Source organism: Entelurus aequoreus, linkage group LG14 (assembly GCF_033978785.1).
Source record: "Entelurus aequoreus isolate RoL-2023_Sb linkage group LG14, RoL_Eaeq_v1.1, whole genome shotgun sequence".
Lineage (NCBI taxonomy): Eukaryota > Metazoa > Chordata > Actinopteri > Syngnathiformes > Syngnathidae > Entelurus > Entelurus aequoreus.
In genome coordinates this window covers 16,205,043-16,220,276 of record NC_084744.1, presented here as the reverse complement: position 1 = coordinate 16,220,276, position 15,234 = coordinate 16,205,043, and the positions used below count along the sequence as shown (strand labels likewise).

Here is a 15,234-nt window from a genome sequence, read left to right as displayed (position 1 = left end):
ATGGTAGTAATACTGTACTGTATGTGTATACTTATGGCAGTATTACTGTACTGTATGTGTGTACTTATGGTAGTATTACTGTAGTGTATGTGTGTACTTATGGCACTATTACTGTACTGTATGTGTGTACTTATGGTAGTAATACTGTACTGTATGTGTATACTTATGGCAGTATTACTGTACTGAAAGTGTATACTTATGGCAGTATTACTGTACTGTATGTGTGTACTTATGGCAGTATTACTGTACTGTATGTGTGTACTTATGGCAGTATTACTGTACTGTATGTATATACTTATGGCAGTATTACTGTACTGTATGTGTGTACTTATGGTAGTATTACTGTACCGTATGTGTATACTTATGGCAGTATTACTGTACTGTATGTGTATACTTATGGTAGTATTACTGTACTGTATGTGTATACTTATGGTAGTATTACTGTAGTGTATGTGTGTACTTATGGCAGTATTACTGTACTGTATGTGTATACTTATGGTAGTATTACTGTAGTGTATGTGTGTACTTATGGCAGTATTACTGTACTGTATGTGTATACTTATGGCAGTATTACTGTACTGTATGTGTGTACTTATGGCAGTATTACTGTAGTGTATGTGTGTACTTATGGCAGTATTACTGTACTGTATGTGTATACTTATGGTAGTATTACTGTACTGTATGTGTGTACTTATGGTAGTATTACTGTACTGTATGTGTATACTTATGGCAGTATTACTGTACTGTATGTGTGTACTTATGGTAGTATTACTGTAGTGTATGTGTGTACTTATGGCAGTATTACTGTACTGTATGTGTGTACTTATGGTAGTAATACTGTACTGTATGTGTATACTTATGGCAGTATTACTGTACTGTGTGTACTTATGATAGTATTACTGTACTTAATGTGTGTACTTATGGCAGTATTACTGTACTGTATGTGTGTACTTATGGTAGTATTACTGTACTGTATGTGTGTACTTATGACATTATTACTGTACTGTATGTGTGTACTCATGGCAGTATTACTGTACTGTATATGTGTACTTTTGGCAGTATTACTGTACTGTGTATGTGTACTTATTGTATTATTACTGTACTGTATGTGTGTACTTATGGCAGTATTACTGTACTGTATGTGTGTACTTATTGCGGTATTACTGTACTGTGTATGTGTGTACTTATGGCCGTATTACTGTACTGTGTGTACTTATGATAGTATTACTGTACTGTATGTGTAAACTTATGATAGTATTACTGTACTGTATGTGTGTACTTATGGCAGTATTACTGTACTGTATGTGTGTACTTATGGTAGTATTACTGTACTGTATGTGTGTACTTATGGCAGTATTACTGTACTGTATGTGTAAACTTATGTTAGTATTACTGTACTGTATGTGTGTACTTATGGCAGTATTACTGTACTATATGTGTGTACTTATGGTAGTATTACTGTACTGTATGTGTGTACTTATGGTAGTATTACTGTACTGTTTGTGTGTACTTATGGCAGTATTATTGTACTGTATGTGTATACTTATGGCAGTTTTACTGTACTGTATGTGTATACTTATGGCAGTATTACTGTACTGTATGTGTGTACTTATGGTAGTATTACTGTACTGTATGTGTACACTTATGGCAGTATTACTGTACTGTATGTGTAAACTTATGATAGTATTACTGTACTGTATGTGTGTACTTATGGTAGTATTACTGTACTGTATGTGTATACTTATGGCAGTATTACTGTACTGTATGTGTGTACTTATGGCAGTATAACTGTACTGTATGTGTGTACTTATGGTAGTAATACTGTACTGTATGTGTATACTTATGGCAGTATTACTGTACTGTATGTGTGTACTTATGGTAGTATTACTGTAGTGTATGTGTGTACTTATGGCACTATTACTGTACTGTATGTGTGTACTTATGGTAGTAATACTGTACTGTATGTGTATACTTATGGCAGTATTACTGTACTGAAAGTGTATACTTATGGCAGTATTACTGTACTGTATGTGTGTACTTATGGCAGTATTACTGTACTGTATGTGTGTACTTATGGCAGTATTACTGTACTGTATGTATATACTTATGGCAGTATTACTGTACTGTATGTGTGTACTTATGGTAGTATTACTGTACCGTATGTGTATACTTATGGCAGTATTACTGTACTGTATGTGTATACTTATGGTAGTATTACTGTACTGTATGTGTATACTTATGGTAGTATTACTGTAGTGTATGTGTGTACTTATGGCAGTATTACTGTACTGTATGTGTATACTTATGGCAGTATTACTGTACTGTATGTGTATACTTATGGTAGTATTACTGTAGTGTATGTGTGTACTTATGGCAGTATTACTGTACTGTATGTGTATACTTATGGCAGTATTACTGTACTGTATGTGTGTACTTATGGCAGTATTACTGTAGTGTATGTGTGTACTTATGGCAGTATTACTGTACTGTATGTGTATACTTATGGTAGTATTACTGTACTGTATGTGTGTACTTATGGTAGTATTACTGTACTGTATGTGTATACTTATGGCAGTATTACTGTACTGTATGTGTGTACTTATGGTAGTATTACTGTAGTGTATGTGTGTACTTATGGCAGTATTACTGTACTGTATGTGTGTACTTATGGTAGTAATACTGTACTGTGTGTACTTATGATAGTATTACTGTACTTAATGTGTGTACTTATGGCAGTATTACTGTACTGTATGTGTGTACTTATGGTAGTATTACTGTACTGTATGTGTGTACTTATGACATTATTACTGTACTGTATGTGTGTACTCATGGCAGTATTACTGTACTGTATGTGTGTACTTTTGGCAGTATTACTGTACTGTGTATGTGTACTTATTGTATTATTACTGTACTGTATGTGTGTACTTATGGCAGTATTACTGTACTGTATGTGTGTACTTATTGCGGTATTACTGTACTGTGTATGTGTGTACTTATGGCCGTATTACTGTACTGTGTGTACTTATGATAGTATTACTGTACTGTATGTGTAAACTTATGATAGTATTACTGTACTGTATGTGTGTACTTATGGCAGTATTACTGTACTGTATGTGTGTACTTATGGTAGTATTACTGTACTGTATGTGTGTACTTATGGCAGTATTACTGTACTGTATGTGTAAACTTATGTTTGTATTACTGTACTGTATGTGTGTACTTATGGCAGTATTACTGTACTATATGTGTGTACTTATGGTAGTATTACTGTACTGTATGTGTGTACTTATGGTAGTATTACTGTACTGTTTGTGTGTACTTATGGCAGTATTATTGTACTGTATGTGTATACTTATGGCAGTTTTACTGTACTGTATGTGTATACTTATGGCAGTATTACTGTACTGTATGTGTGTACTTATGGTAGTATTACTGTACTGTATGTGTACACTTATGGTAGTATTACTGTACTGTATGTGTACACTTATGGCAGTATTACTGTACTGTATGTGTAAACTTATGATAGTATTACTGTACTGTATGTGTGTACTTATGGTAGTATTACTGTACTGTATGTGTATACTTATGGCAGTATTACTGTACTGTATGTGTGTACTTATGGCAGTATTACTGTACTGTATGTGTGTACTTATGGCAGTATTATAGTACTGTATGTGTATACTTATGACAGTTTTACTGTACTGTATGTGTGTACTTATGGTAGTATTACTGTACTGTATGTGTATACTTATGGCAGTATTACTGTACTGTATGTGTGTACTTATGGTAGTATTACTGTACTGTATGTGTATACTTATGGCAGTATTACTGTACTGTATGTGTGTACTTATGGCAGTATTACTGTACTGTATGTGTATACTTATGGCAGTATTACTGTACTGTATGTGTGTACTTATGGCAGTATTACTGTACTATATGTGTGTACTTATGGTAGTATTACTGTACTGTATGCGTGTACTTATGGCAGTATTACTCTACTGTATGTGTATACTTATGGCAGTATTACTGTACTGTATGTGTGTACTTATGGCAGTATTACTGTACTGTATGTATATACTTATGGCAGTATTACTGTACTGTATGTGTGTACTTGTGGTAGTATTACTGTAGTGTATGTGTGTACTTATGGCAGTATTACTGTACTGTATGTGTGTACTTATGGTAGTAATACTGTACTGTGTGTGTATACTTATGGCAGTATTACTGTACTGAAAGTGTATACTTATGGCAGTATTACTGTACTGTATGTGTGTACTTATGGCAGTATTACTGTACTGTATGTGTGTACTTATGGCAGTATTACTGTACTGTATGTATATACTTATGGCAGTATTACTGTACTGTATGTGTGTACTTATGGTAGTATTACTGTAGTGTATGTGTGTACTTATGGCAGTATTACTGTAGTGTATGTGTATACTTATGGCAGTATTACTGTACTGTATGTGTATACTTATGGTAGTATTACTGTAGTGTATGTGTGTACTTATGGCAGTATTACTGTACTGTATGTGTGTACTTATGGTAGTAATACTGTACTGTATGTGTATACTTATGGCAGTATTACTGCACTGTATGTGTGTACTTATGGTAGTATTACTGTAGTGTATGTGTGTACTTATGGCACTATTACTGTACTGTATGTGTGTACTTATGGTAGTAATACTGTACTGTATGTGTATACTTATGGCAGTATTACTGTACTGAAAGTGTATACTTATGACAGTATTACTGTACTGTATGTGTGTACTTATGGCAGTATTACTGTACTGTATGTGTGTACTTATGGCAGTATTACTGTACTGTATGTATATACTTATGGCAGTATTACTGTACTGTATGTGTGTACTTATGGTAGTATTACTGTACTGTATGTGTATACTTATGGTAGTATTACTGTAGTGTATGTGTGTACTTATGGCAGTATTACTGTACTGTATGTGTGTACTTATGGTAGTAATACTGTACTGTATGTGTATACTTATGGCAGTATTACTGTACTGTATGTGTGTACTTATGGTAGTATTACTGTAGTGTATGTGTGTACTTATGGCACTATTACTGTACTGTATGTGTGTACTTATGGTAGTAATACTGTACTGTATGTGTATACTTATGGCAGTATTACTGTACTGAAAGTGTATACTTATGGCAGTATTACTGTACTGTATGTGTGTACTTATGGCAGTATTACTGTACTGTATGTGTGTACTTATGGCAGTATTACTGTACTGTATGTATATACTTATGGCAGTATTACTGTACTGTATGTGTGTACTTATGGTAGTATTACTGTACTGTATGTGTATACTTATGGCAGTATTACTGTACTGTATGTGTATACTTATGGTAGTATTACTGTACTGTATGTGTATACTTATGGTAGTATTACTGTAGTGTATGTGTGTACTTTATGGCAGTATTACTGTACTGTGTGTGTATACTTATGGCAGTATTACTGTACTGTATGTGTATACTTATGGTAGTATTACTGTAGTGTATGTGTGTACTTATGGCAGTATTACTGTACTGTATGTGTATACTTATGGCAGTATTACTGTACTGTATGTGTGTACTTATGGCAGTATTACTGTAGTGTATGTGTGTACTTATGGCAGTATTACTGTACTGTATGTGTGTACTTATGGTAGTAATACTGTACTGTATGTGTATACTTATGGCAGTATTACTGTACTGCATGTGTGTACTTATGGTAGTATTACTGTACTGTATGTGTATACTTATGGCAGTATTACTGTACTGTATGTGTGTACTTATGGCAGTATTACTGTAGTGTATGTGTGTACTTATGGCAGTATTACTGTACTGTATGTGTGTACTTATGGTAGTAATACTGTACTGTATGTGTATACTTATGGCAGTATTACTGTACTGTATGTGTGTACTTATGGCAGTATTACTGTACTGTATGTGTATACTTATGGTAGTATTACTGTACTGTATGTGTGTACTTATGGTAGTATTACTGTACTGTATGTGTATACTTATGGCAGTATTACTGTACTGTATGTGTGTACTTATGGTAGTATTACTGTAGTGTATGTGTGTACTTATGGCAGTATTACTGTACTGTATGTGTGTACTTATGGTAGTAATACTGTACTGTATGTGTATACTTATGGCAGTATTACTGTACTGTATGTGTGTACTTATGGTAGTATTACTGTAGTGTATGTGTGTACTTATGGCACTATTACTGTACTGTATGTGTGTACTTATGGTAGTAATACTGTACTGTATGTGTATACTTATGGCAGTATTACTGTACTGAAAGTGTATACTTATGACAGTATTACTGTACTGTATGTGTGTACTTATGGCAGTATTACTGTACTGTATGTGTGTACTTATGGCAGTATTACTGTACTGTATGTATATACTTATGGCAGTATTACTGTACTGTATGTGTGTACTTATGGTAGTATTACTGTACTGTATGTGTATACTTATGGTAGTATTACTGTAGTGTATGTGTGTACTTATGGCAGTATTACTGTACTGTATGTGTGTACTTATGGTAGTAATACTGTACTGTATGTGTATACTTATGGCAGTATTACTGTACTGTATGTGTGTACTTATGGTAGTATTACTGTAGTGTATGTGTGTACTTATGGCACTATTACTGTACTGTATGTGTGTACTTATGGTAGTAATACTGTACTGTATGTGTATACTTATGGCAGTATTACTGTACTGAAAGTGTATACTTATGGCAGTATTACTGTACTGTATGTGTGTACTTATGGCAGTATTACTGTACTGTATGTGTGTACTTATGGCAGTATTACTGTACTGTATGTATATACTTATGGCAGTATTACTGTACTGTATGTGTGTACTTATGGTAGTATTACTGTACCGTATGTGTATACTTATGGCAGTATTACTGTACTGTATGTGTATACTTATGGTAGTATTACTGTACTGTATGTGTATACTTATGGTAGTATTACTGTAGTGTATGTGTGTACTTATGGCAGTATTACTGTACTGTATGTGTATACTTATGGCAGTATTACTGTACTGTATGTGTATACTTATGGTAGTATTACTGTAGTGTATGTGTGTACTTATGGCAGTATTACTGTACTGTATGTGTATACTTATGGCAGTATTACTGTACTGTATGTGTGTACTTATGGCAGTATTACTGTAGTGTATGTGTGTACTTATGGCAGTATTACTGTACTGTATGTGTATACTTATGGTAGTATTACTGTACTGTATGTGTGTACTTATGGTAGTATTACTGTACTGTATGTGTATACTTATGGCAGTATTACTGTACTGTATGTGTGTACTTATGGTAGTATTACTGTAGTGTATGTGTGTACTTATGGCAGTATTACTGTACTGTATGTGTGTACTTATGGTAGTAATACTGTACTGTATGTGTATACTTATGGCAGTATTACTGTACTGTGTGTACTTATGATAGTATTACTGTACTTAATGTGTGTACTTATGGCAGTATTACTGTACTGTATGTGTGTACTTATGGTAGTATTACTGTACTGTATGTGTGTACTTATGACATTATTACTGTACTGTATGTGTGTACTCATGGCAGTATTACTGTACTGTATGTGTGTACTTTTGGCAGTATTACTGTACTGTGTATGTGTACTTATTGTATTATTACTGTACTGTATGTGTGTACTTATGGCAGTATTACTGTACTGTATGTGTGTACTTATTGCGGTATTACTGTACTGTGTATGTGTGTACTTATGGCCGTATTACTGTACTGTGTGTACTTATGATAGTATTACTGTACTGTATGTGTAAACTTATGATAGTATTACTGTACTGTATGTGTGTACTTATGGCAGTATTACTGTACTGTATGTGTGTACTTATGGTAGTATTACTGTACTGTATGTGTGTACTTATGGCAGTATTACTGTACTGTATGTGTAAACTTATGTTAGTATTACTGTACTGTATGTGTGTACTTATGGCAGTATTACTGTACTATATGTGTGTACTTATGGTAGTATTACTGTACTGTATGTGTGTACTTATGGTAGTATTACTGTACTGTTTGTGTGTACTTATGGCAGTATTATTGTACTGTATGTGTATACTTATGGCAGTTTTACTGTACTGTATGTGTATACTTATGGCAGTATTACTGTACTGTATGTGTGTACTTATGGTAGTATTACTGTACTGTATGTGTACACTTATGGCAGTATTACTGTACTGTATGTGTAAACTTATGATAGTATTACTGTACTGTATGTGTGTACTTATGGTAGTATTACTGTACTGTATGTGTATACTTATGGCAGTATTACTGTACTGTATGTGTGTACTTATGGCAGTATTACTGTACTGTATGTGTGTACTTATGGCAGTATTATAGTACTGTATGTGTATACTTATGGCAGTATTACTGTACTGTATGTGTGTACTTATGGTAGTATTACTGTACTGTATGTGTACACTTATGGCAGTATTACTGTACTGTATGTGTAAACTTATGATAGTATTACTGTACTGTATGTGTGTACTTATGGTAGTATTACTGTACTGTATGTGTATACTTATGGCAGTATTACTGTACTGTATGTGTGTACTTATGGCAGTATTACTGTACTGTATGTGTGTACTTATGGCAGTATTATAGTACTGTATGTGTATACTTATGGCAGTATTACTGTACTGTATGTGTGTACTTATGGCAGTATTACTGTACTGTATGTGTGTACTTATGGTAGTATTACTGTACTGTATGTGTATACTTATGGCAGTATTACTGTACTGTATGTGTGTACTTATGGTAGTATTACTGTACTGTATGTGTATACTTATGGCAGTATTACTGTACTGTATGTGTGTACTTATGGCAGTATTACTGTACTGTATGTGTAATACTTATGGCAGTATTACTGTACTGTATGTGTGTACTTATGGCAGTATTACTGTACTATATGTGTGTACTTATGGTAGTATTACTGTACTGTATGTGTGTACTTATGGCAGTATTACTCTACTGTATGTGTATACTTATGGCAGTATTACTGTACTGTATGTGTGGTACTTATGGCAGTATTTACTGTACTGTATGTATATACTTATGGCAGTATTACTGTACTGTATGTGTGTACTTGTTGGTAGTATTACTGTAGTGTATGTGTGTACTTATGGGCAGTATTACTGTACTGTATGTGTGTACTTATGGTAGTAATACTGTACTGTATGTGTATACTTATGGCAGTATTACTGTACTGAAAGTGTATACTTATGGCAGTATTACTGTACTGTATGTGTGTACTATGGCAGTATTACTGTACTGTATGTGTGTACTTATGGCAGTATTTACTGTACTGTATGTATATACTTATGGGCAGTATTACTGTACTGTATGTGTGTACTTATGGTAGTATTACTGTAGTGTATGTGTGTACTTATGGCAGTATTACTGTAGTGTATGTGTATACTTATGGCAGTATTACTGGACTGTATGTGTATACTTATGGTAGTATTACTGTAGTGTATGTGTGTACTTATGGCAGTATTACTGTACTGTATGTGTGTACTTATGGTAGTAATACTGTACTGTATGTGTATACTTATGGCAGTATTACTGTACTGTATGTGTGTACTTATGGTAGTATTACTGTAGTGTATGTGTTGTACTTATGGCACTATTACTGTACTGTATGTGTGTGTACTTATGGTAGTAATACTGTACTGTATGTGTATACTTATGGCAGTATTACTGTACTGAAAGTGTATACTTATGACAGTATTACTGTACTGTATGTGTGTACTTATGGCAGTATTACTGTACTGTATGTGTGTACTTATGGCAGTATTACTGTACTGTATGTATATACTTTATGGCAGTATTACTGTACTGTATGTGTGTACTTATGGTAGTATTACTGTACTGTATGTGTATACTTATGGTAGTATTACTGTAGTGTATGTGTGTACTTATGGCAGTATTACTGTACTGTATGTGTGTACTTATGGTAGTAATACTGTACTGTATGTGTATACTTATGGCAGTATTACTGTACTGTATGTGTGTACTTATGGTAGTATTACTGTAGTGTATGTGTGTACTTATGGCACTATTACTGTACTGTATGTGTGTACTTATGGTAGTAATACTGTACTGTATGTGTATACTTATAGGCAGTATTACTGTACTGAAAGTGTATACTTATGGCAGTATTACTGTACTGTATGTGTGTACTTATGGGCAGTATTACTGTACTGTATGTGTGTACTTATGGCAGTATTACTGTACTGTATGTATATACTTATGGCAGTATTACTGTACTGTATGTGTGTACTTATGGTAGTATTACTGTACTGTATGTGTATACTTATGGCAGTATTACTGTACTGTATGTGTATACTTATGGCAGTATTACTGTACTGTATGTATATACTTATGGCAGTATTACTGTACTGAAAGTGTATACTTATGGTAGTATTACTGTAGTGTATGTGTGTACTTATGGCAGTATTACTGTACTGTATGTGTATACTTATGGCAGTATTACTGTACTGTATGTGTGTACTTATGGCAGTATTACTGTAGTGTATGTGTGTACTTATGGCAGTATTACTGTACTGTATGTGTGTACTTATGGTAGTAATACTGTACTGTATGTGTATACTTATGGCAGTATTACTGTACTGTATGTGTGTACTTATGAGTAGTATTACTGTACTGTATGTGTATACTTATGGCAGTATTACTGTACTGTATGTGTTGTACTTATGGCAGTATTACTGTAGTGTATGTGTGTACTTATGGCAGTATTACTGGTACTGTATGTGTGTACTTATGGTAGTAATACTGTACTGTATGTGTATACTTATGGCAGTATTACTGTACTGTATGTGTGTACTTATGGCAGTATTACTGTACTGTATGTGTGTACTTATGGTAGTATTACTGTACTGTATGTGTGTATTTATGGTAGTATTACTGTACTGTATGTGTATACTTATGGCAGTATTACTGTACTGTATGTGTGTACTTATGGTAGTATTACTGTAGTGTATGTGTGTACTTATGCAGTATTACTGTAGTGTATGTGTGTACTTATGGCAGTATTACTGTACTGTATGTGTGTACTTATGGTAGTATTACTGTAGTGTATGTGTTGTACTTATGGCAGTATTACTGTACTGTATGTGTATACTTATGGCAGTATTACTGTACTGTATGTGTATACTTATGGTAGTATTACTGTACTGTATGTGTATACTATGGTAGTATTACTGTAGTGTATGTGTGTACTTATGGCAGTATTACTGTACTGTGTGTGTATACTTATGGCAGTATTACTGTACTGTATGTGTATACTTATGGTAGTATTACTGTAGTGTATGTGTGTACTTATGGCAGTATTACTGTACTGTATGTGTATACTTATGGCAGTATTTACTGTACTGTATGTGTGTACTTATGGCAGTATTACTGTAGTGTATGTGTGTACTTATGGCAGTATTACTTGTACTGTATGTGTGTACTTATGGTAGTAATACTGTACTGTATGTGTATACTTATGGCAGTATTACTGTACTGTATGTGTGTACTTATGGTAGTATTACTGTACTGTATGTGTATACTTATGGCCGTATTACTGTACTGTATGTGTGTACTTATGGTAGTAATACTGTACTGTATGTGTATACTTATGGCAGTATTACTGTACTGTATGTGTGTACTTATGGCAAGTATTACTGTACTGTATGTGTGTACTTATGGTAGTATTACTGTACTGTATGTGTGTATTTATGGTAGTATTACTGTACTGTATGTGTATACTTATGGCAGTATTACTGTACTGTATGTGTGTACTTATGGTAGTATTCTGTAGTGTATGTGTGTACTTTATGGCAGTATTACTGTAGTGTATGTGTATACTTATGGCAGTATTACTGTACTGTATGTGTATACTTATGGTAGTATTACTGTAGTGTATGTGTGTACTTATGGCAGTATTACTGTACTGTATGTGTTTACTTATGGTAGTAATACTGTACTGTATGTGTATACTTATGGCAGTATTACTGTACTGTATGTGTGTACTTATGGTAGTATTACTGTAGTGTATGTGTGTACTTATGGCACTATTACTGTACTGTATGTGTGTACTTATGGTAGTAATACTGTACTGTATGTGTATACTTATGGCAGTATTACTGTACTGAAAGTGTATACTTATGACAGTATTACTGTACTGTATGTGTGTACTTATGGCAGTATTACTGTAGGCTGTATGTGTGTACTTATGGCAGGTATTACTGTACTGTATGTATATACTTATGGCAGTATTACTGTACTGTATGTGTGTACTTATGGTAGTATTACTGTACTGTATGTGTATACTTATGGTAGTATTACTGTAGTGTATGTGTGTACTTATGGCAGTATTACTGTACTGTATGTGTGTACTTATGGTAGTAATACTGTACTGTATGTGTATACTTATGGCAGTATTACTGTACTGCGTATGTGTGTACTTATGGTAGTATTACTGTAGTGTATGTGTGTACTTATGGCACTATTACTGTACTGTATGTGTGTACTTATGGTAGTAATACTGTACTGTATGTGTATACTTATGGCAGTATTACTGTACTGAAAGTGTATACTTATGGCTAGTATTACTGTACTGTATGTGTGGTACTTATGGCAGTATTACTGTACTGTATGTGTGTACTTATGGCAGTATTACTGTACTGTATGTATATACTTATGGCAGTATTACTGTACTGTATGTGTGTACTTATGGCTTAGTATTACTGTACTGTATGTGTATACTTATGGCAGTATTACTGTACTGTATGTGTATACTTATGGTAGTATTACTGTACTGTATTGTGTATACTTATGGTAGTATTACTGTAGTGTATGTGTGTACTTATGGCAGTATTACTGTACTGTGTGTGTATACTTATGGCAGTATTACTGTACTGTATGTGTATACTTATGGTAGTATTACTGTAGTGTATGTGTTGTACTTATGGCAGTATTACTGTACTGTATCGTGTATACTTATGGCAGTTATTACCTGTACTGTATGTGTGTACTTATGGCAGTATTACTGTAGTGTATGTGTGTACTTATGGCAGTATTACTGTACTGTTTGTGTGTACTTATGGTAGTAATACTGTACTGTATGTGTATACTTATGGCAGTATTACTGTACTGTATGTGTGTACTTATGGTAGTATTACTGTACTGTATGTGTATACTTATGGCAGTATTACTGTACTGTATGTGTGTACTTATGGCAGTATTACTGTAGTGTATGTGTGTACTTATGGCAGTATTACTGTACTGTATGTGTGTACTTATGGTAGTAATACTGTACTGTATGTGTATACTTATGGCAGTATTACTGTACTGTATGTGTTGTACTTTATGGCAGTATTACTGTACTGTATGTGTATACTTATGGTAGTATTACTGTACTGTATGTGTGTACTTATGGTAGTATTACTGTACTGTATGTGTGTACTTATGGCAGTATTACTGTACTGTATGTGTGTACTTATGGTAGTATTACTGTAGTGTATGTGTGTACTTATGGCAGTATTACTGTACTGTATGTGTGTACTTATGGTAGTAATACTGTACTGTATGTGTATACTTATGGCAGTATTACTGTACTGTGTGTACTTATGATAGTATTACTGTACTTAATGTGTGTACTTATGGCAGTATTACTGTACTGTATGTGTGTACTTATGGTAGTATTACTGTACTGTATGTGTGTACTTATGACATTATTACTGTACTGTATGTGTGTACTCATGGCAGTATTACTGTACTGTATGTGTGTACTTTGGCAGTATTACTGTACTGTGTATGTGTACTTATTGTATTATTACTGTACTGTATGTGTGTACTTATGGCAGTATTACTGTACTGTATGTGTGTACTTATTGCGGTATTACTGTACTGTGTATGTGTGTACTTATGGCCGTATTACTGTACTGTGTGTACTTATGATAGTATTACGTGTACTGTATGTGTGTACTTATGGCAGTAGTATTACTTTACTGTATATATATATATATAATTATATATATATAATATAATTATATATATGTATATATATATATATATATATATATATATATATATATATATATATATATATATATAATGTATATATATATATTATATATATATACTTATGGCAATATTACGATACTGTATGTGTGTAAATATTGACTCTTCTATTTCCCTGTCAATCCCTCAGAGGCGCGGCTGCAGGTGGAGGAGGCGGAGTCAAACGTGACGGTGTCAGAGTGGGGTCCATCCGACTGGGCTGCAGCATCCCCTCCCAGTCCTCCCGAGACTCCCGCTTCTCCGTGTCCTGGTACGTGGAGCGCCCCCAGGACCAGTACGAGGAGCTGCAGCCGGGCCAAGAAGAAGAAGAAGAAGAAGAAGAAGGAGGCCAGCGCGAGTGCGTCTTCTCCATTGGACACGACGCCATTTTCGGCAACGGCATACTGCAGCCCCCGAGAGGAGGCGGGGCCCAACTCCGGCTGCAGTTCGAGAGGACAACGTCGGAGCAGTACAGTCTGACCATCCAGGAAGCTCGGCCCACGGACGCCGGGCGCTACTACTGCCACGTGGGAGGAGTGGCTGCTCAGCCCTCGCAAGGCCTGGTACCGCCTGGCCACCAACAACTCTGGCATCATCTCTGTCAGCGTGCTGCAGCAAGGTGAGTCACACACCACCTGCTCCTGTGGGCTCCCTCAAAGTATACACGCCATCGTAGATAACCATCCCACAGTATCAAAAAGCACCTGCTTGGCTCAGACCTATTTCCTCTTCCTGTTCGCTGCAAAGCCTTCTGGGTAATGTAAACATTATCAACACACTGGAGTCCTGACTTCCTAGTTGTCATATATTTAGTCAAGCTTATTTACAGATCTTATTTTCAATGCTGACCTAGCAAAGAGGCATCGTTCACATGTAGATGTGTTAAAGTGTGATGATAATCTCACATTGTTAAAGTTCAATTTAAAGTGCCAATGATTGTCACACACACACTAGGTGTGGCAAAATTATTCTCTGCATTTGACCCATCACCCTTGATCACCCCCTGGGAGGTGAGGGGAGCAGTGAGCAGCAGCGGTGGCCGCGCCCGGGAATCATTTTTGGTGATTTAAACCCCAATTCCAACCCTTGATGCT

The 15,234-nt window shown here is 34.8% G+C and overlaps 1 protein-coding gene across 1 annotated transcript in view; it reads left to right on the top strand.

Annotated features, from left to right (window-relative positions):
• The window catches only part of LOC133665349 (immunoglobulin superfamily member 3-like), a 346,105-nt gene extending 331,206 nt beyond the window's left edge, over positions 1-14,899 (top strand). The window contains 3 exon segments of the mRNA XM_062070626.1: positions 14,292-14,339; positions 14,342-14,670; positions 14,672-14,899. Of these exon segments, the coding sequence (XP_061926610.1) occupies positions 14,292-14,339; positions 14,342-14,670; positions 14,672-14,899 (605 nt within the window).
• The last annotated feature ends 335 nt before the right edge of the window (positions 14,900-15,234 follow it).